Source organism: Lontra canadensis, unplaced genomic scaffold (assembly GCF_010015895.1).
Source record: "Lontra canadensis isolate GAN:19392208 unplaced genomic scaffold, GSC_riverotter_1.0 scaffold64, whole genome shotgun sequence".
NCBI classification, from domain to species: Eukaryota; Metazoa; Chordata; class Mammalia; order Carnivora; family Mustelidae; genus Lontra; species Lontra canadensis.
This window is the reverse complement of record NW_022631058.1, coordinates 2,375,055-2,398,911: the sequence shown is the minus strand read 5'-3', so window position 1 is coordinate 2,398,911 and position 23,857 is coordinate 2,375,055. Positions and strand designations below refer to the sequence as shown.

At 33.4% G+C, this 23,857-nt stretch overlaps 1 protein-coding gene across 5 annotated transcripts in view; it reads left to right on the top strand.

The window, feature by feature from the left end:
* Positions 1-22,770, top strand: part of GTF2A1 (general transcription factor IIA subunit 1) — a 43,089-nt gene extending 20,319 nt beyond the window's left edge. For all 5 annotated transcript variants that reach the window (XM_032878550.1, XM_032878551.1, XM_032878552.1 and 2 more), the window contains exons 5-9: positions 1,356-1,431; positions 2,574-2,707; positions 4,980-5,300; positions 10,151-10,240; positions 18,533-22,770. In XM_032878550.1, coding sequence (XP_032734441.1) covers positions 1,356-1,431; positions 2,574-2,707; positions 4,980-5,300; positions 10,151-10,240; positions 18,533-18,640 — 729 coding nt within the window. In that variant the 3' untranslated portion in view covers positions 18,641-22,770. The remainder of the gene's footprint in view (positions 1-1,355; positions 1,432-2,573; positions 2,708-4,979; positions 5,301-10,150; positions 10,241-18,532) is intronic.
* Positions 22,771-23,857: the final 1,087 nt, after the last annotated feature.

The following is a 23,857-nucleotide window of genomic DNA, read 5'->3' as shown; positions in this document are numbered from 1 at the left end:
CACCATACGTGGAGTCTATACTAGATAGTAGTGTCTTGAACCTACTTGCATATAATTTTCCAAGTATTGTTGAGATTCTCTGACATTAGTATCTTCAAAGCACAGTTAAATTTATTTCTCAGAGCTTGCCAAATAGAGATGTTTCTAAAAATGTATATGTTAGATTGGTATGTGAAGACTTGGTACCTGTAAAAAGATTGAAGGATGAGGGAGAAAAATTACCTCTATATGTAGTTACATTGAGATGGAGTGGAAATACTTTGAGTACAGAATTAAAAAAAAACAGTAAAAGAAAATGTGGTATAACTTTTGGAGGAAAGGGGAGAGGAGAAGTCTCCAGAAGCAATAAATGAAAAATTTATCCTGGATTTAAAGAGATTCAGAGTACACCCATGTATATTTTTTTTAACTTAAATGTCAGATACTACATTCATTTTAGAATGTAGAAATTAAAGTTGATGACTTTTCTTAAGATTTTTAGGTATTTTAAGTGTTAATTAAACTAATATTAATATGTTTCACCTAGGTAGAGTACCACCAATATTGTCATCTTAGGGCATCATAGAATTGCTAGCTATATAAACTCATCCTTCTGATACAAGGTTTCTTTCAGGCCTGTTCATTCTAGTATAAATTAAAAATATTAAGATTTCTAAAATGAAGATACTTAATATTTTGCTTCAAGTATGAACTTGAACAATTTGGTTTGAACTGTATGGTCCATATGTATGCAGATTTTTTTGATAAGTATGGTTATTTTCAATAAATAAGGTATATATTTTCTTCTAGCTTACTTTATTATAGAATACAGTATATAATATGTATATATATCATGCAGAATAGGTATTAATTGACCATGTATGTTGTTGGTAAGGCTTCTGGTCAACAGTAGGCTATTTAACTTCTGGGAAGTCACCAATTACATGTGGATTTTCACTTGTGTGAGGAGTTGGTGCCCTTAGCCCCTGCATTGTTTAAGGGTCAGCTGTAATTGACAACAAGGAATTGGGAATAAGAAATAGAGTAGGAAAAGAAATAATGGAATGGATATTTTATGTGTTGAATAGCTTTGTTAGTATGTGTGAGGTTTTCTTAGAACACATTCTTCAGGGGGGAAAAAAACACAATTATATTACTCTACTTTGTTGTTTGAAGTATTTAAGTGAGACCTTTAAGCTAGGTGGTCTTCATTGTATCATTTTATAAAATGGGATTTAGTCTTGTTAAAACTTTTCATTTTAGTGTATACTAACTAAATGATAAACTTCAAACACTATGAAAATGTGCCAGAGATAAATTGAGATACTGTTAGGCACATATATGGTTTTGATTTTTCTTTTCCTTTTTTCTTTCAGAGTGCTGCTGCTACAGCTGCTACCTTGGCACTCCCTGCGGGTGTGACTCCTGTTCAGCAGATACTAACAAATTCAGGTAATGAGGAGTAATGGTACCATTATTTATATGTATAATTCAGAAAATTGTAACATCTAGTCTTCATTTTTGGCCTCATTGAAAGACAAAATCAATATTTCTTTTACCATTTGGCTTAGATTATTAAAAAAGATTGAGTACTATAGCACATTAAATGATAATTACTACGGAGGATGCAGTAGAGAAGATGAAAATTGCACTTGAGCTTTTGATCTGTGAATGAAAATCCTATTGAAGTGTGATTATATAGGAATGTTTATTTGCATAGATTTTTGTAAACACGTTTAACCTGCCAAATAAGTAAACTTGACTCATTTGAATGAATTTGTGATATCAAACTAAATCCTATAGTATTTTACTGCATTCTGTTTTACATAGTATCTGCACAGACTGACAAAATTTACTTGTGATTTTTGGTGTATTAATGTTGGAAGAATTTATTTACATGGATTTTAAGTATTTTCTCTGTAATCTGAATTACAGAATTTCTTGATATTTTGTTAATAAGATTCTAAATTTGTAAAGAACTAACTAGAGATTTATCCTGCTATGTATTTTATGAATGTATAATTGTTGCCTTTTAATTAATTGATGATTCTGTATCATCTCTAACAACAAAGAGAGGGATTCATGTCTCTGTGTTTAAGCCAGGCGTATACTTAGTATTATGTGGCAATGATAATTGGTTCAGCAAACTTAGTTTTTTTAAGCATTTTGAAGCTAAGTATCCTGATGCTTTGGCTCAAGATATTAATGAACTATTATACTTTCATGTCTTTAGAGCTTTAAAAAGAAACAACCCTTGAAACATCTGATCTTACTGCTTTTACACGACTATTAACATGTTAGTAAAGATAATTTAAACTTCTGATCAACTTCCATAATCTGTTAAAACTTTATTGGAAAAGAGCTTTATAAGGATGGTAAGTAAGGAAAAAGATTTTAAGCAACATACTTGAACATGGAGGGAACCTAGAGAAGGTGAGGATTATAGTTTACTGTGTATGGCTGTCCTTAGTTGTTAGACTTCTTGCCCACTCATTTCTAGGGCATTTTGGTGGTTTGACATTCATTATGAATTCATTTGTTTTCAGATGGTCACTGCTAAAATGATAACTTGTAATACTTACCTTCTGCTTTAGGCCAGCTTCTTCAAGTAGTAAGAGCAGCCAATGGTGCCCAGTATATCTTTCAGCCTCAGCAGTCAGTGGTTCTCCAACAACAAGTTATACCACAAATGCAGCCTGGTGGAGTACAAGCTCCTGTTATACAACAGGTAATAGAATAGTAAGTTATGATTACGATGGGGCTCTTTTTTCTTCTGTATGAATTCTGGTGGTTTTCTTCCCCTTTCCCATGGCTTTATCTATACGAATTCTTAGACTATTCTCCCAACGCTGTATGTCCTATCATTGTAAATTCCTCCTATATACCTCATAGCTTAACTTAGATTCAATATACTTAAGACTAAATTGTTGTTACCCCTCCTTATCTTTCATCATTCCCCAGGACATGCTTTTCTATCAATGGCATCACCCTCCATCCAGCCTCCTAAGCCTCCAAGTTATCTGGCATTCATTCAACAAGCATTTACTATGTGGCTGTGTATCAGAGTCTTTGTAAGGGATTGGAGATTTAGGAGTGAACAAGGCAGACATGAATCCAGTTTCATGAAGCTTATGCGTTTTTAATGTGCAAAGTATCATGAAGTCCTACCAGTTCTTAATATTCCTTTATTTCACACTGTAGTTTTAACATATTTGCAGTTCCTTGATGTTTGAAACTAGTTTTCTTTTCTCGGTCTCTCATCATTTTCTTAGTTCAAGCTTTCATAATTTCCCACTTAAAATACTTTTCTTATTCCCTCAGTAGTATACATACTATATGTAATGTTTGTGCGCGTGCTTGTGTATGTATTATCCTCTTAATTGATTTCCCTGACTCTTAAGCTTCCTTCCTAACTTGTTACTCTGTATTTTATAGTTCTCCTTTTGAAAACTTCTCTTGGGCTTTTTCCAAGTCTAAAACTCAGCATGATTCATAGGATCTTTGTTTATTTATGGATCTGATTTTACTGATTTCTTCAGGTTTATTTCTTGCCATGCTTCCAATTATCTGCTTCAGCTGCTGTTTAGATCAAAGTTACATCTTTGTATCTACTTCTGTGCTGGGTGTTAAACTCTTGTACTATGAGGACAAAGAGGAAAGAGAAATGGTTTATTTTCTTAAAGAACTTAGGTACTTAAAAAAGAGACACATGAAAACATAATGTCCATATTATAGTGTGATGATAGTGGTAAGATCAGAGAAGCATTAATCTAGTCATTTACAGCTTTCCAGATTCTGACTTGATGTTATTTACTTAGAAAGCCCTTTGACCTTCCTTATAGCAACTCCCTTTACTATCTTCATCAAACAAAGCAACCAAATGGAAAAGCCTGGCTAATCTTCCAAGTACAAAAGAACTCAAGTATTACCTATTAAGAAGGCTTTCCTGCCCATACCTTGTCCCTCAAACTGAATTTAGTCCAGTCTCTTGTGTTCTCGTAACACCATATCATATTTCTGTTATACCTTCTACCTTTTGAGTTGTATTACTGCTTTGTCTATTGCACCATTAATCTGTAAACTTCTTGAGGGAAGTACTATCTTATTTTGCATTCCTTGAACCTAAAGGCAAGTAATTGCCATTCACTGTTTTTTATTTATCACTAATAATTAATTTATTAATTTGTTATTACCTATAATTATATTTACTGTAAAAGATACAGTTAATATTTGTTAATGTGTTCTTTTTGAGTTATGATTTACTTTAGAATTCTAGATGCAGAAGCAGAAAGGAACTTTAGAAATCATCAGATCTGGTGTGGTTGTATAGTTAGAATCAGTTGGAGAGCTTTGAATGATTAGATTTCATTTCATAGCAATTAAATCAGGAGAGTAGGAGTGGGGCCCAAGTTCAGTATTTTTAAACTACCAGGTGGTTGTAATTTGTAGCTAGGGTTGAGAACCATTGATCCTAATTTAACAGTGAAGTGACAAAATCCAAAGGAGGTTAAATGACATGCCTTTGCTATATCTCGACCTGGAATCCTAGACAAAACTGGGGCCCAGGACCACATTTTCAGTGCAGTGTTCTCCACAGGGAGGCAGTGTAACATAATAATTAGCGCAGAATCAGAAAGCTTGGGTTAAAATTTTGTGTCTTGGTGACTATGAACTTGGCAAGTTACTAAACTTGTCCATACATCCAACAAATAAATTAATCATATGTGTAACTATTGGCTTGGAATTTGCCAGGTACATAGCCAGTGCTCAATAAATACTTATTTTCAGAAAATCTTTTTTCCTTCAGAATTTTGAATGGTAAAGTGGAAGTGGGATCATTATACTCGTTAAACTCCTTTTATGCTTGATGGTTTTAACTGTATGAAATAAGGCCATTTTGGATGATTCTTTAGCATTTACGCCTCGTTCTGTGTGCCACAAAATGAAACTGAACTACTTGGTCCTCTTACTAGTTTTACTATGGTTTTCTTTTGCCTTAGGTACTGGCCCCTCTTCCTGGAGGGATTTCACCACAGACGGGTGTCATCATTCAGCCACAACAAATCTTATTTACAGGAAATAAGACTCAAGTTATACCTACAACGGTGGCTGCACCTACACCGGCACAAGCACAGATAACTGCAACTGGCCAACAGCAACCACAGGCCCAGCCTGCTCAAGCACAAGCCCCATTGGTGTTACAGGTTGATGGCACTGGGGATACATCATCTGAAGAAGATGAAGATGAAGAAGAAGATTATGATGATGATGAGGAGGAAGACAAAGAGAAAGATGGAGCTGAGGATGGGCAGGTAGAAGAAGTAAGTTTGTAGTAAAAGACTTGAAATGAGAAACTACTCAATTATTTCTTTTACTTGGTGCCAAACTGATGAATTATATCCTATTTTTTCAGAGACTGTTAAGGTGTTGTATAAATAGGATTTTAAATATAAAGTTAGATTGTTCTAACCTAATAAGGTTTTTAGTTGGTTCTGGTTGTATTTATCATCATAAAATACTGTTTCTTATAGCCAGTAATAAAATATAAATATATCATACTGAGTTGTATTTATAAAGGGGGTGGAGAGAAGAGAGTAAGTAATTCTAATTTTCTGGCTTATGTATTCATGATGTGATTGAAACATAAGACCTTGGTAGAGCAGATAAAATGAGCTTAATCTTCTGCTTCAGTAATTAAAAAGGTATGGCACATCTGGGAAGTGAGGAGACTTGAAGAAAAAACTAAATATCACAGACTTATTCATAACTTCCTTTTGGTCTGTATTCTATACTAGTTCTGTACATCACTTTATCTACTCTTAGTGTCTATCTGTGAGTTAAATAAACCATTCTTAATCATCTTTAGTTACATATTTCTAGAAACTTAGAAATATATCTTTGTTGTCCTCAGTGTTCCTGCTTGGTTACTTGTGTTCAAGATGTTTGTCTTAACCACAGTTTTCATTGTTCATTGCTTTCTGCAACTTAAGATGTAATTTTATTTTAGGACAAAATTCTTTATATCTAATGTGTTTTTAAAAATATTATTAAATGTTGAATAGATACAAACGAGTAAAAAATATTTTAACATAAAAACACCCTTATGTCCACATCTAGTTAAAAATACATTGCAGGGTGCCTGGGTGGCTTAGTCAGTTAAGGTCCTACTCTTGATTTCAGCTCAGGTCATGATCTCAGGGTCACGCCCCACATCAAGCTCCACGCTCAGCACAGTCTGCTTGAGAGTTGATTTGTCCATTTCTTTTCTGATGTGGGCATTAGGGTTGTTTCTATTTGTTTCCTCTTACAGTTATAAAATATTTAGAAGTGTGTCCTCTGGAGACACATATGCATGACTTTCTTCAAGTGTTACACCTAACCATTGAATTACTGGATTCTAAGGCATGCATGTTTTTAACTTTACAATAAAATGCCAAATTGTTGTACTAATATGTCTTCACCGATACTTGATATTGTCAGGCTTCTTAATTTTTGCCAGTCTAATATGTAGAAAATGTGTTTCCTTTTGGTTTTAATTTGATTACTAATGAGATTTAGCATCTTTGATTCTTTCATGTTTTCTCTGTAGACAGTCAAATAACTAAAAATGGCAGTTTTTCTTGCCTCATTGGCTTAGCCCTCTAGCGCAATATTGATTAGAAATAGCAGGCAGCCTTATCTTGTTCTTAATTTTAAAAGGAACCCTTTCTGTGGTTCACTATTAAGTATAATGTTTATTATAGGCTTTTTATGGACATCTTTTATCTTTTATTCACATTAACTAAGAGCTTTGCTTTTTTAAATTCTAAATGAATGTTGAATTTTGTTAAACAGTTTTTCTGCAACTGTTAATCATAGAATTTCTTATCCTTAATCTGTTATCTAATAACTAATTGCACTAACTGGTTTTCTACTTATAACCAGTTTTGTATTCGTTGGATAGCACAACTTGGTTATTCTTACCCTTTTTATGAATTGCTGAATTCACTTTGTTCAGGGCTTTTTCATGGACATTCATGTACTGTTTATGATTCTCTGTTCTCATACTCTTCTTGCTAGGTTTTCAGGTTTGTGATAGCATTATAAAATGAATTCTGGTGAGTGTTCTATCATACTTGGATTTTTTTTTTAAAAGATGTACTTAATTCTGTGAATATTTGTTAAAACATGCTGCTAAAATTATCTGATTCTAGTAATGTCCTTACTGTGTTCAAGTATTGTTTCTTTTTGAGACAGTTTAGATAAGTTATATTTTTCTGGGGCTATGTATGTAAATTTTTAAGTTACCATAAAGTTAATGATAATTATGTTTTGGTACCAGAATCCTTTGTAGTCATTTTCATTTTTATATTCTCATTTCTGATTTTGTGCCATCCTGCTCTGCTCTTCTTGTTCAGTCTAGCCAGAGGTTATGTTGATTCATTAATGTTTTTTAAGAATCAACTTTTAGCTTTAGTATATTTTTTTCTAGTTCATTCCTACTCTGACTTAACTTTTATTTGTAGAGTTATGATCTGTGTAATGTATGCATCCTTTGAAATTGATTAGAACTTGCTTTATGTGGTCAGTGTTTACATATACTTCCTGTATATTTGAAAAGACTTTTTTGTAGCTGTTGGTTGTCTTCTATATGTATTACTAGAATTAGGTTCTTTGGATAATCTATACTCTTACTGATATTTTTTGTGTGCTTACACCATTATCGATTAGTGAGGGAGATATGTTCACATCTCCTACTATGATGGTGTATTTCTTTGTTTTGTTGTCATTATGCTTTTTATATTTTGAACCTAAAAGTGGATGCATATTAGCTTAAACTTACTTTGCAGTGAGTTGAGCCATTTATGATCATATGCTATTTATCTCTAGTAATTTCTCTTTTTTTGTCCATATAGTTTGTTTTATGTTATATTAATAGAATCATACCCACTTTGTTTCTGTTAGAATAGCTCTTTTCATTCTTTCACTTTCAAATTTTTGGATCCCTAAGCTTTAGATGTTGTGTCTTTTTTAATGTGGAATACTGCTATGTATGCTATCATCTTAAAAAATTTTTTACATGGGCCAAGACTATTCAATAGGAAAAGAATGATCTTATTAAATAAATGTAGCTTGGACAACTGAATTGCCAAATGCAAAACAGTGAAATTAGACCCCTGCCTCACACCTTACACAGAATTAACTCAAAGTGGATCAAAGATCTTAAAGACCTAAAACTATAAAATTCTTAGAAGAAAATAGGGCAGAAGCTTCATAACACTGGGTTTGGAAATAGTTTCTTAAATATGACACCAAAAACACAGGCGATTAAAAAAAATAACAGACTTAGTATTAAAAGCTTTTGTATATCCAAGGACAATATGCAGAAAGTTAAAAGACAGACTATAAAATAGGAGAAAATACTTAAAATCCTCTATCTAACATGGGCTCAATATCCAGACTAGAAAACTTTTAAATTCAACAACAACTCTATTCCAAAGTGGGTAAAGGACTTGAATAGACATTTATCCAAGGAGAATATACAGATAGACAATAAGCATACGACTAGATGTTCAGCATCACTAGTTATTACAGGAATGCATGTATCAAACCCACAAAGAGATACCACTTCACATTTACCAGGATGGCTGTAATCAAAAGAGATTAAAAAAAGAAACAGATGTTGGTGAGGATGTGGAGAAATTGGAACTCTTTTGCATTGCTGGTTGGAATGGAAAATGGTGTAGCTGTTGTGGAAAATGGTTTGGTGTTTCCTCAAAATGTTAAGTGTAAAATTATCATATGACCCAGCAATTCTCCTAAGTATATGTATAAGAGAATTGAAAACTGTTATTCAAACAAAAGCTTGTACATGAATGTTCAAAACTGTTTACAAAATCCAAAAGATGTAAATAACCCAAATGTCTATCAGTTGATGGATGGATAAATTAAAATGTGATTTTAATGGAGTATTATTTAGTCACGAAAAGGAACAAAGTAACCAGTTTATGCTACAACATGGATGAACCTCACACATTATAAATTAAAGAAACCATACCTCATGTTGTTATATGTGTATATTGTATGTTTGCATTTATATGAACTAGCCAGAGGTAAATATATAGTGATAGAAAGCAGATTAGTGGGGGGCTGGGGAGAAGTGGGGATGGGGGTTGAGCAACTGCTTAATGGTAAAGGTGATAAAATTGTTCTGGAATTAGATAGTGGTGATAATTACATTATGTACCAAGTATGACTGGTTGTATGCTCTAAAATGGTCAAAATGGTGAATTTTATGTTATGTGAATTTTGCTTCAATAAATTGTTTTTACATTTACATTGGTGATACCTATTTTAAATTAAATATACGTGTGTGAGGTATAAGCCTAGACTTAATATCTACTTGATTATTTTCCTTTCCATTTTCTCTTCTCTTTTTTCATTTTGTCTTATTTCTCTTTTTCTTCTCTTTTTCTGATAATTAGAAATCTGAGTTACATCTTTTGTCTTCTCAAATAACTGATTTAACAGATTTAACATAGTTGGTCATTTTATGTTTTAGTTAGGTCTTAGCCTTTAATTCTTTTTGGGATTGAGACCCCTTTCCATTTTACCCCTCCCACATGTATCCTTTTAATCTAAATGCCTTAGTTAGACTATAAGCCTCCCACAATTACCATCACAATGGTAGACATGCTAATATTATAAATAGAGTCTTAGTCCTCCACATATAGAAAAGCCAGATTCCTAGCCTGTTTTATAGCCCTTTTTTCCCCTCCAACTTTACCACTGTTTTCCTTTTTGCTCCGCTGCTGCTGTTGGTACATAGTACCATTATCTCATTAAACCTTCACATTTTCTTAGGTCCCCTTCTAGGCCTCTTAAACAGAGAGTAGTCTTATGCTATTCTGAAAGAATGAAGGAGATAAACATCTTTTCAGACTTTAAAGTTATGTAGCTTAACTTTTTATTTTTGATTTCTTGTTGGAATTTCAGTAAAATTGGCAAAATCTTAACACAGCTGATTAATAGTAAGTTTGATATAAATATATGTATTATGTATATGCTTCTGTTTGAACCTTCATTCTCAAAGAACATCAAGGACATTGTATTTCTTTTCCTTGACTATTAGAAGGGCCTTTTTCTAATAATACATGAAGTATAAATAAATACTCTTATTTCTTATTTGTAGGAGCCCCTCAACAGTGAAGATGATGTGAGTGATGAGGAAGGACAGGAACTCTTTGATACAGAAAATGTTGTTGTATGCCAATATGATAAGGTAAGGATTATATCAGGTTACTGACATTTTTTCTGTTGTAATTTCTTCCCTAAATATCTTCTCTACCTTGTTCAAAAATTTGGGCAGTTAACAGATGCCTCTTACATTCAGTATAAACAAGGTGAATGTAGACGTTGTTAAAACTTAGTAGATTATTTTAATAAAATGATTAATTATGTGGATTTACATTTGGAAAAAATGTTAAGAATGAAATCATGAGGAGAAGTAGGCTTCTTTGAATTTATACCATCTCCTAACTTGCTGGCAAAGTTAATAGTCACTTTAGGGTTGTCCTTTAACATTAATAACCCAGTAGAATAACCTGTTTTCCCTTTAGTTTCAACTGCCTCAAAACTAAACGGCTTTAATTGAATCTTGTCACTTTTTTTATTACTAAGGAGAAAACTAGGGCAGTAAACAGGACTGCTAACTAACAAATATGTTTTTACTGGAAATCATTTTTAAAATTGTTTAGCTTTGCTGTATTTTTGATAGCCTTAGGTATTTTTAAACTAGGTCTGTGAGAATTAACTGTTGAATTCCTGTTTTCCTAATTCTTCAAAAGGATGCTACTTGCCAAGTGTTTTTTGTTACAGTTATTAGCATTATTGTTGAGATTTTAATTATTGAAACATTAATTTGGAATAAAATGGTCTTCTATGCTCATTAAATTTCTAATAAATTCACAAATTATATTGCATTTATAATTTAATTTCAGCAGTGGTTTTTACCAAAATGAGGAAAACCTTAATAGAAGCAATTGGGCTTTTGTTTATAAGCATACTCATTCACTAAACAAATACTTACTAAGTGTCTGCGTATGCCAGGCACTGGAGCTGTAGTCATGATCATGCAAAATTGTGCCTTGCATGAGTTTCCTTTATAAGTAATGAAAATCTTATATTTGTGTTGCTTTTATAGAAATGAATCTTACAAGTAGTCATCCTTACTGCATATGAATAGCCATACTTACTGGAAACATATATGTAGGGAAATGTCAAAACAGTTTTATCATTTTGAAATGAAAAGGAGAAGTCAAGCCAGTTACTTGCAGTGAGATTACAGAATAAAGCAGTGAAGTCATTCATAAACAGAATTATCAGGGCATCTGCTTTTGTACTGTGTGACTTTTGGGTGATCATTCTTAAAACCTTACACCAGGGACATTATAATAAATAATTTTTTTTTAAGATTTTTATTTATTTGACAGAGATCACAAGTAGGCAGAGGTAGGCAGAGAGAGAGATGGGGAAGCAGGCTCCCTGCTGAGTAGAGAGCCCAATGCGGGGCTCGATCGCAGGACCCTGGGATCAGGACTTGAGCTGAAAAAAGAGGCTTTAACCTACTGAGCCACCCAGGCTCTCCAGTAAGTGTAATTTTTTGTTATTGTGTAGTGGAAGAGTATTAGTATTAAAATAGATAGGAAAATACCTTATATTATCAGGAAATCTCAAAGGGAACTCATGTAACCAAATTAGCCAGAACACAGTTTCGTGATGAGAAGATGTCAGATTTATCAGGCAGTAGAGTCCTTTACCTTAGCTAGACTGAAGAATATACTTCCAAGTATTTTCATAATGTAAGAATGGTTGTATTCTCCTTTGGTACAAATTGTACACATAATATTTTAAATGTTAAAATTGGTTTGTTTTGCTCCTAGAGACAATTTAATGTTTGAGACAGAAATTGAAAATAGCTTTAAGTAGTGTGTTGAGCAATAAACAATTTTAAAGTTTACAATGATCTAATTTTTAGAATCAAATGAGTTCTTGAGGGCTTGGCCTGATGTTTTAGTCAATAGTAAAGAACGCTGGTGTTCTACGGATGATTCAAATGGGGTTGGGTGTGGTTTGAGCCAGTTTGAATTTTAGGATTTTATTTTTGAAGACTAAACTTTAGAATTTCAACGAGTCAATTTTAGAAACTTATAGAAAGAATAATGAAGTTTATGTTGCCAATCAAATAAAAATTGTAGTTAAACCTAATAATGAAGCAGAGTTCTCCCTTATTATGATAGATAAGTACTGATGGCATCAGGTGTTGAGGCTTCAGTCTTATTTATTGGCAATTTTACTTAATATGTTTGTCATTAGGAAATTTAAGGGCCTTTTCTTTTGAAGTGCTGAGTATACAGACTGATCCTGAAGCTTTTGTACACTTGATTTTAGCAAGTTGTCGATACAGAAGAATGTGATCAGTTTCTTTACTTGTCTGGGGAATTTCTTTTTCCTGGCTTCTCATCACTTTCTTGCTTATATAATCCTGTTGTCTTTCAAGTTGCAGTCACTCAGTTCATGCTGGAAATAAATTTGCCCACTTTTGGATAGTTACTACTTTCTTCATAGGGAGTCAAAGAAAAAAAGGAGACAGAAGTCTTTTCATTCAATAAATAGAATGTCTGTGGTGTACCAGGATGCTGTGCTAGGAGGTTGAGAAACACTAGTAAACAAAGTAAAGCAATCGCTGCCATTGCGAAGTTTAGTTAAGGGAGACGGATGCTAAAATGTAATAAATAAATAAATAATTATGGTATGTTAGAAGCCGATAATTGGTAGGAAAGGATACAGGTTAGAGTTTTTAAAAGTTTAGGTTAGTCTTGTTAAATCTTTTGAATGGATGACATTTGAACAAAGCCTTGAGGAGAGTTAGCCTTGTCATTATCTGGTAACAAAGCCTAGCAAAATATTCCTGGTCAATTCATTGAACCTCTCTAAGCTATGATTATCTTTTTTGAAAATGAAAGCCTTAACTTGATTTTGAAGTCTCTTTTGATCAGGCTTGATTTTGAAGTCCCTTTAGATCAGAGAAGAGGGAGAACCATGGATCCTTCTTGGAAGATAGGGAGCTTAAGCTGAAAATTGAATGATGCAAGGGATTTATTGGGAAAGGGAAGAAAGGTCATTTCAGTTGATTAACTTCTATAACTCCTTTTCTCCTTCAGTCTATGAATTGCAAACAACTAAAAACTATAAATGAAGGTAAGGAGGGGAGTGCCCAGGATCTGGTGCTATTTGAACACTGCCCTTACCCCTTTGGCATAATTGCAAATGGACATAGTTTTTGACATCTGTAAGTGACTGGATGATCAGCATTCCCTCACATGTATTTGTTAAATACTGCCATGTATAATGTTCCATGTTAGGTCTTGAGGAAACTATAAGCGGTTTTACTTTGATAGAAGAAATTCTTCATAATTGTATATACTTAGAAATGATACTAGAAATGTGTTTGGGAATGACACTGAAAATTATTAGGAGAGACTACTTTTAGCTGATGTGATTAGGGAACGCTTTGAGGAGAACACAGCAGTGTTTTTGAGGTGGATCTTGAAATAGGAATTGAATTTGTAGAAATGGGATACTTCTTTTGATTGAAATACAGTCTTTGAGGAATGTGGAAGTAGGAAATAAGCTTGGAAGGTGAGTTATTACCAGGTCATTTAGAAATAGAAATAGTTAGGTGGAGATGATTGGTTAGAACTGTGCTTGTGGCAACAATATTTATAAGCAGATTGGAAGAAAGTTGAACGTGAAGCCTGGAGTTGGAAAGTTACTGTAATAAATCAGGTAACAAGAGGCTATTGGTGTGGTAAACTAGAAGATAATTTGGTGGCCATTGAGAAAACAGTTGCCAGGTGTCTTGTAGACAACTAAAGTAGAATTAGAGATAAAGTAATTAGAGGTTAGAAATACTAATACTAGTACGGATATTAATACTGTTTGACCATAGTATCAGAAGAGTTAGCAATATGGAAATTGTTACTCTGTGTGAGGAAGAGAATGGTTGTAAACGTGATTCCAGTATTGAGGATAGTGTCCCAGTAGTCTAGATAAGAATGAAGAAAAGCCTAAGGTTAAGTGGTGTAGACATAAAAGGAGTTACGGAGAAAAGGCAAAACCATGGTCTAGAAGCATCAGGGAAAACAAAGGTTATTCTATTTTAAAAGTTTGCCAGTAGAAAATTTCCTGTGAAAAAAGGGACACATGTATATATAAACTTGGTAAAGATAAGATACTTTGCAGAGAAATTTGTTATTAATGAACACAAGTATTAAGAGCTATAAAATAATACTAATTGCAGATACATTTGTTTCTTTAAAAACTCACCTAATGAGTGAATAGGCTATTTTGTTTGTTGTTTTTGTTTGGTTTGGTGTTTTTTTGTTTTTGTTTTTGTCAGATTTAACTTTATTAAGAAACCAGTTTGGGGGCACCTTGGTGGCTCAGTTGGTTAAGTGTCTTCCTTTCGGCTCAGGTTATGATCCCAAAGTCCTAGGATTGAGCCCTGAATCAGGCTCCCTGTTAAATGGGGATCCTGCTTCTCTCTCTCCCTCTGCCTGCTGCTCTCCTTGGTTGTGTGCGCTCACTTGCTCTCTCTCTCTCTGTGTCAGTCAGTCAATCTTGGGGGAAAAAAAAAAAAAGTCACACCAGTTTGGCCAGCCACAATGGTATGAAACTAGAAATCGATTACAAGAAAAAAATTGGGACATTCACAGATATTTGGAGATTAAACAGCATGCTACTCTACAATCATTGAGTGAAAGAAGAAATCAAAAGAGAAAACAAATCTTGAGACAAATGAAAATGGAAATATAGCATACCAAAACTCATCAGATGTTGTAAAAGCGCTCTTAGGAGGGAATAGAGATAAATGCCTATGTCAAGAAACAAGAAATTCCTCAGCCTAATTTTATATCTCAGAGAACTAGAAAAAGAACAAATGAAGCCCAAAGTTAGTAGAAGAGAGGACATAACAAAGATCAGAGTGGAAATAAATGAAATAGAAACTAAAAAGACACTAGAGAAGATCAGTGAAACTAAGAGCTGGTTCTTTGAAAAGAAAATAAAATTGACATACCTCTAGTTAGACTCACCAAGAAAAAAAAAGATAAGACTCAAAATCAGAGGTGAAAGGGAATCAGAGGTGAAAGGGAACATATTACAAAAATACAAAGAATCATGACTACTATGAACAGTTATATGCCAAGAAATTGGACAACCTAGAAGAAATGGATAAATTCCTAATAAAAACCTTCCAGCAAACCATCATGAAACCAGATAGTTTTACTGGTGGACTCTACCAGGATAAAGAAGAAATTCTTCAAGAAGAATTAATACTAGTCCTTCTCAAACTTTTCCAAAAAACAGAAGAGGAGGGAGCACTTCTAAACTCATAAGGTCAGTATACCCTGACACCTAAACCAGAGAAAGACACCACAAGGAAAGAAAATTAAAGGCCAATATTCCTGATGAACACAGTTGCAAAAATCCTCAACAAAATATTAGCAAACTGAATTCAGCTATAAATATGTTGAGATGATCATACACCATGACCATGACCAAGTAGAATTTGTTTCAGGGGATCCAGGGATGATTCAGCATACACGAATCAATGTGGCAACTGACCCCATTAACAAAATGAAGGATAAAAACCCTACGATCATCTCAGTAGATGCTGAAAAAGCATATGGCAGAATTCAGCATCCGTTTATGATAAGAACTCTCAAAAAAGTGGGCATCAGAAGGAACGTATTTACCTCGACATAATAAAGGACATACATGACAAAGCTACAAGTAACACAGTCAAAGAAGAAAAGCTGAAAGCTTTTTCTCGGAGATTGGGAACAAGACAAGAATGCTTATTCTTGTCATTTTCAACATGGTATTAGAAATTCTAGCCAGAACAGTTAAGCAAGAAAAAGAAATAAAAAGCATCCAAATTAAATTATAAAGGAAGAAGTAAAACTGTCACTATTTATGGAAGACCAAGTATTACAGACATTACATACATACCAAGTATTACATACAAGTATTACATACATTCTCCTGAAGATTACCAAAAAACTGTTAGAAGTAATAAACAAATACAATGAAATTGCAGGATATAAAATCAGTATACAAAATATGTTGCATTTCTATATGCTGATAAACAATCAGAAGGGGAAGTTAATTCCATTTATTGCATCAAAAAGAATAAAATGCCTTGGAATAAATTTAACCAAGAAGATGAAATGTGTGCAATGAAAACTTAAGATATTGATGAAAGAAATTGAAGAAGAAACAAATGGAAAAATATTTTGTGTTCATTGATTGAAAGAATTAACATTGTTAAAGTGTCCATACTACTTAAAGTGTTATACAGATTCAGCAGTTTCAGTGCAATCCCTATCAAAATGTCAGTGGCATTTTTCACAGAACTGGAACAAATAATTCCAAAATTCAAAAGACCCTGAATAGCCAAAGCAATCTTAAGAGAGAGAGGCATCATGCTTTCTGATTTTATACTACATTACAAAGCTGTAAGAATCAAAACAGTATGGTATTGGCATAATATCAGACGTGCAGATCCATGGAACAGAAAAGAACCCAGAAATGTTCCCAAACATATGTATTCAATTGATTTACAACAAAGGAGCTAAGAATATACAATGGAAAGGACAATCATTTCAATAAGTGGTTTTGGGAAAACTGGACAGTCACATGCAAAGCAATGAAACTAGACCACTATCTTATGACATACACAAAAGTCAACCCAAGATGGAGTAAAGACTTTTTTAAAAAAATATTTTACTTATTTATTTGACAGAGATCACAAGTAGTCAGGCAGACAAAGAGAGGGGGTGGGGAAGCAGGCTTCCTGCTGAGCAGAGAGCCCAATGCGGGGCTCAATCCCACGACCCTGAGATCATGACCTGAGTGGAAGGCAGAGGCTTAACCCACTGAGCCACCCAGGTGCCGCCTGGATTAAAGACTTTAATGTAAGATCTGAAACCATGGGGCTCCCGGGTGGCTCAGTTGTTAGGTGTCTGCCTTGGGCTCAGGTTGTGATGCCAAGGTCCTGGGATTTAGTCCTGCATCAGGCTCCCTGCTCAGCGGGGGACCTGCTTCTCCCTATCCCACCCCCAGCTTATGTTCCCTCTCTTGTTCTCTGTCAAATAAATAAATAAAACCTTAAAAAAAATCTGAAACCATAAAAGTAGAAGAAAACAGGGATTAAGCTCCTTGGCATGGGTCTTGGTTATGATTTTTTAGATTTGGCACCAAAAGCAAAGGCAACACAAGCAAAAATAAACAGGACTACATTAAACTATAAAGCTTCTGCGCATCAAAGGAGACCATCAACAAAATGAAAAGGCAACCTACAGAATAGAAAAATACTACAGAATAGAAAGCAAATCACATATCTGATAGGGAGTTAATAGCCAAAATGTATGGAGAACTCATACAACTCAATAGCAAATAAGCAATTCAGTTTAAAAAATGGGCAGAACTGAACATTTTTCCAAAGAAGACATAAAATGGCCAACAGGTACATGAAAAGGTACTCAACATTACTATTTGTTAGGAAAATATAAATTAGAACCACAATGAAATATCAGCTCATACCTGTCAGAATGACTGTTCCCAAAAAGATAAGAAGTTAACAAGTGTTACCTGTGGTTGTAGAGAAGTGGAAGCCCTTAGACACTTTTGGTAGGAATGTAAATTTGTATAGCCACTGTGGAAACCTGTGTGGAGGTTCCTTGAAAATCCAAAATAGAACTACCATATAATTCAGTAATTGTGCTTCCTTAATGGTTATTCAAAGGAGAACACTAACTCTGAAAGATTTCTGCCCTCCCATGTTCATTGCAGCATTATTTACCATAGCCAAGACATGGAGGCAACCTAAGTGTCCAGCAGTGGATGAAAGAAAGAAAATGTGATATATATTTATATACACATGAGGTAATATTCAGCCATAAAAAAGAAAGCAAGCTTGTCATTTATGACAACATGGGTGGACCTTGAGGCGTTATGCTAAGTGATCTCACTTTTGTATATGGATTCTACAACAAACCAAGCAAAAAAACCCAAAAACAACGAAGCAAAAACCGAACTCATAGACACAGAGAACAGATTGGTGGTTATTAGAGGCCAGAGGATAGATGGGGCAAATGTGTGAAGGGGGTCAAAGGTACAAACTTGGAAGTTATAAAATAAGTTACAGGGGTGTGATATACAGCATGATGACTGTAGTTAATGACATGTTATATACTTGAAATTCTCATCACAAGAAAAAAATTTGTAACTGTATTATGGTGATGGATATTAACTAGACTTACTTATGATCATTTTGTAATATATATAAATATTGAACCATGTGCTGCTGTAACTAATGTTACATGTCAATTATCAATTAAAAGAATATAAATGTAGTAATGTACAAGACAGATTTTTTGGTGTATTAATGGGTTTTTTGTTTGCTCTGTCTTTTGATTGTATCTTTTACATTCTTTTTTTATTTATTTAGATACACAGAAGTAAAAACAAGTGGAAATTTCATCTTAAGGATGGCATTATGAATCTTAATGGAAGAGATTATATATTTTCCAAAGCCATTGGAGATGCAGAATGGTGAAGCGTTGGTTCTTTTCTTTTATAAATAAAACAAAGAAACTTAAAAAAATTTAAAGTGGACAGTTTGAAACTTGGGACATACACCAACCAAAACTTAACTTCTGCATGTCAGAAAAGTGCAGTAGAATCAAAGCTACTGGAACAAAGAGACCTTGACAACATAGACACTACTAACTGGCAAGCCATGGAACTGTAGCACCTGGGGTTGTTGGGGTGGGGGAGGTTGGGGTTTTGGAAAACCATAATTGTTGATTTTAAATACAGGTACCTGCCACCAGTAATTAGCATGTAAAGCTTTGTCTATAGTCCTTCCTTCAACTTGGGTTCAATCAGAAGATACTTGTTGGAACGAACTGAAGAGAATTCCCTTTTGATAGATTGAACTGAAACTGCTTATTGTACGTGGTTATATTTGGTAAAAATTGCATATGAGCTTTTTACAAAAGGGTAAGAATTATGGTGTTGAATTTTAATTCACTTGTATAAGGAAATAATTTAGAACTCTCATTATAGGTCTTAAATATTTTTACTAGCTATTCTCCCTCAGTAATATATACCTCTTCTTCCCTGCTTTATGAAACATCTCTTTAAGAGTTAAAGGAAGTAATCAGTAATCACAGTTTGGAGACAAAATTTGACCCAGGAATGGTTATTTATTTTAATTAGGTTTTCATACTCATTAAATATAACTTTTAAAGACTTGGGCCTCATTGAGTTGAACAGAATTAAAATGACAACTTTGGTTTCCTTACCGAAAAATGCGTGTTTCTTTTAGTCATACCATACCTTATGAAGAAACCCCAGGGTGGCTCCTCAGGAATACAGTTTTATTTCACAGAGGTACCATCTAGCTGAAATTACATACATAAGAATAGATACAGATTTTTTCCTGTTGGGCTGAAGTATATGCTTGTATATGTGTTTAATCTTTAAGCTAAACAGACATTCAGATAACATTCTGTGCATTGACTGAAGCAGTGGGTAGTGAGGACCTGGATTTTTTTTAAAACAGTTTAGTAATTATAAAAGTTTCTTGTGTTTACTAGTGAAGAATTTAAAAACTATTCTAATTGAACAAATTTTTTTAATTGCAACTTTGTAATTTGAGGGAGAAATTTTGGGGTTAAAGGGGGGTTGGGCCACTAAGTACATATTTACCTCTCTTTCGTTTGGTGGCCCTTCCAGGCCATTGGTAATGTAGGCATGGGCTCCAGTTTGCACATCGAGAAGAAAGCATAGAAATTTGACTTGTATATTAAGAATAATAGAAATGTAATATGTATATTACGAATGCACAGCTCTGTATTCTGTAAGAGCCTCTAAAGAACAATATGGCAGTGCTGTGTTCTGTGTGAACTAGTTGCCTGGGAGAACTGTAGGAACACTTCATCTGTGTTTTCTTATAACTAATTCTTTTTCGTGGTCTATCTTGACAAAATTAACGTGTGTTTAAGATACTTGTACATTGCTTTTTTTTTTTAAGTCTTCCATTTTCGTCTTCCTTTTATTTGCCTTTGTGTGTTTCCAGAAATAACAGAAACGCTTTACATTGCAAAGAAAAACTGTGAGCTGTTATATGGTTTTTTTTTTAACACAAATCTTTAAACTTCTTAAAAAGGCTAATCTTTTTTTTTTTTTTTTTTTTTTCCTACTTCCCACCCCATGTAGCAACTTGGTCCCTTTAACTTATGTTCTGAACTTTGGTGTAAATGATGGTTTCTAGCATGCTAGTAGTTAGGTTTTATTTAGATACCATTAACTGGTGTAATACGGTTTTAATTTTTACTGTATTAATTTAGTTTTTTTGGAGGGGAGGTTTGTTTATTTACCCCACTACTCTCAAAGCACACACAGGTTTTTTTTTTGTTTGTTTGCTTTTGTTAATGAATCTGGGAGAAGATAAGGGAGGGGGTGAAATCACAGAAGTCCTGTTTTTCAGTTGTCCTTCAGTTAGTTGCTAATAGGTTTATAGTTACCCAATGAAGAAGTCAACCACCTGAACTACCTATAAAAGTTTAGCAGTGCTGCAATGTTGATTGAAACCCTTTGGCTATATTGTAGTTCTTCTGCTACTGAACCTTGAATTACTATATGATATACAGCTCATGTTTTGGGCCCTCTATGTAGACATAACATTTGTATTCATAGTAGAATTGTATACAGGCCTGTTTTTATAACATTTTCCAACATGAACAACCACTGCTTTCAGAGTGACTCACTAGGGTTATTTTGAAGCAGGAAATAACCATTTGTATTTGCACCTGTGTATTGCATATTAATTATGGCATACTTGGCAAATGCTTTTCTTTTACCTGTGAAAATTCTGAAAGCCGGTCCAAACAACACTGCATACCAAATTGTGCTCTTATATATTACTGCATCGTGTTCCTTTTTAATCAGATAGAATGTTTTGGTTTTATAATAGTGGCTTGCTATAAGAATGCCACTTGCTTATCTTTTACTGTACTTGAATTCTTAATCATGCTTTTACATTATATTTAACAAATCATTTCATTAGGTTCTATAAAATGTCATTCCTTTGAAAAAGGCAAAGATTCCCACTTTCAGAATTTAAAATAAAAATAACATGTTTATTCAAAGAGGGAAAATAGTTCAGACTTGGTATTATGAAAATAAGTAAAGGTTTCAGAAGAGGATTTGTTGAGATTTGCACAGATGGTGATGGCACGTTTTACTACAAAAAAAAAAAGATTAATGTTAACAGTGCTAAGGAAAATTTACACAAAATTACTAGGTAAAGTGTGGAAATGTGTGCCTTTCAGTATATGTACTCTTTTTTGGTGGTCGTTTGGATAATCAGACCATTTGAATTGCCTGAGAGCACATTTAATTTCTGTGGAGAGCCACATTTGGCTAAAACAACTTTAATGTGCAATTAGTTCCTAGAGTAAAATGTCTGTTATATGAGGGGGATCTTTATATTGGGCTTTTATATTTTTTAAATGTTCACATTTCTTTCTGTTAATTAAATGTCATCATATCACATATTGTTGCCTCTCTTAAAATCAAAGCCACCTTGATGTTATTCTTAGGAATATATCAGGATCTGAGTGGTGTGTATAGTGATTAAACTATGTTCTTGAAGAGCATATTCTAATAGATTTTGGTTTTAGCAAGAACATAAAAATATAATAGCTTTTGTATAAAGATTTTCTTTTGCTATATTGAAAATCAAAGATTTGGTTTTCTTTTTTTCTGGCTTTTATGGAGGAATAAAAAAGGGTTGTCTCCCTCTAAGAGTAATTTTTGGTTACCTTACAGCAATAATGTCAGCATTCTTTTCAAAAGGTAAATATGCCTTGTACAGGAAAACACATAATTTCCTCTTGGGAGTTCCCTTTATAACTTAGCATTTTCTTCCACTTGAGAAAATTCCTATATTTTCAGATTACTTCATCTTGAACTTTTTTGAACTTTTGTGCAATGGAATATTTTATTGATCCATCTTTGTACGTTTTCATTTGATTTCATGTCTGTTTCCCATCTATCTGTCTGAGTCAGCTATTTCAGATTTTGAATTCATTGGTTAAAACATAGTTGCTTAAAATAGTTCCTCATGAGTTTATATTAAATAGTTTGCATTTTAATCTATTATGCTATGGAAATTATTCTGAAGTTTATAATTCCCTTTTTAAGCCTGCCTTAGCCTATCTTTTGTCATTTTTTATGATTTAAGGAAGAACACACCGAACTTAATATTTGTGTTTATTTTGAGGAACAAGAGAAATGTTTTTCTTCTCTTAAGGGAAGAACTGCTTTGAATTAGTAACTACTATTTTAGTCAAGTTTCCTTAAATCGGTCCAGTATGTGTCAGGGCTACAATTTTGGGGGAGGGGCTAATCCTTTTGCTGTTCTGAGCTACTATGGTCAACTGCTGTTGTACATACTGTTATGTGTAAGGGCGTAAATATATTTATTATGTTTGTAAAATTCATTCTGTACAATTGCAGATCAAGGTTGCTCTTCTGTGATATACAGGATATTATGTTTTAAAGACCATCTTGGAATACAATTAGAGAACTTAGTATTTTGATGTACTAAGACCTATTTTAAGTTTAATATTTTACCTTTGCAAAAACTTTAATTAAAGATGTTATTTAAAAAAGTAATGTTGCTTGCTTTGCTTACTAGTGTATAAGACTGTTATATAGATAACTGAATAAAACTGTACAGTTTAGAAAGGAAATTGCTTTACATTGTTAATAAGTTCCACTTCATGAAAGAAAAGGGTATCATTAAATCCTCTACCTTCAAAATAAATAGGGTGAGATGTAAATCTGAAATATTAAACTGTGTTACAAGTTCTTAGTAACTTTTAAGAAGAATTAGTTGTATTTTCCAGGCACACAGGATTTTAAATTGGGCTAAATTCATACCAACAAAATGTAACTAAAAATTGATGTAATTAACATATTGTAATAAATGAATAATTCTACCCCAAGGTATAGGTTACTTAGGATAAAATTATTTGAGGGCATATTTTAATTACTGTTTGGCTAAATATTTTCCTTAGTTCAGAGTCTGTAAATAATTGCATAAGAGGAGAAGTGGATTATTGAGGTTTGTATTAAATATATATTTTGTGTTATTTTAGAAGGTATTAATTAGGTATTTTAATTTTATAGTTAATTCAAATGAATCATTAAGGAGGTTTTTTTTGTAATTTTTTTATCCTGTTACTACTTTACCTAGGAAATAAAATTTTAACCATTAAAACAATCATAATAAAGACATTTATTGCCAGCAAATCTTGTATTTTTGCACTTTAAGCTCCTATGTTGATGATCTTAACCATTTTGGCCTCAGTCTCTTCCTCTGTAAAATGATGACTGTGGTTTTGAAGTATAAAGCATGTAAAGCTCTTAGAATCGTGCTTGGTACCAGCAAGCACCAAGATGTCACAAATTATAAATTTTGTAATTATTTGCATAATTTGAAATGATTAGTGGAGCTGCAAAAAGTTTTTTTTTTTTTTTTTTTAAATGGTGAAAAATAGCAGAAGAAAATGTGATCTGATGAAGTTGAGGCAGCGGCAGATTTGGTTCCAACTAAATGAATCAAGCCTGGTACTGAGTAAGTAAAGCACAGTGGCTGGAGCAGTGCCTGAGGGAAGAAAGGCAAAGGACTGGTATAGGAGAGGGTAATGAAACATGGTTTCATGGTTTCATGTTTCATGTTTCAAGGCTTTAAACTCTT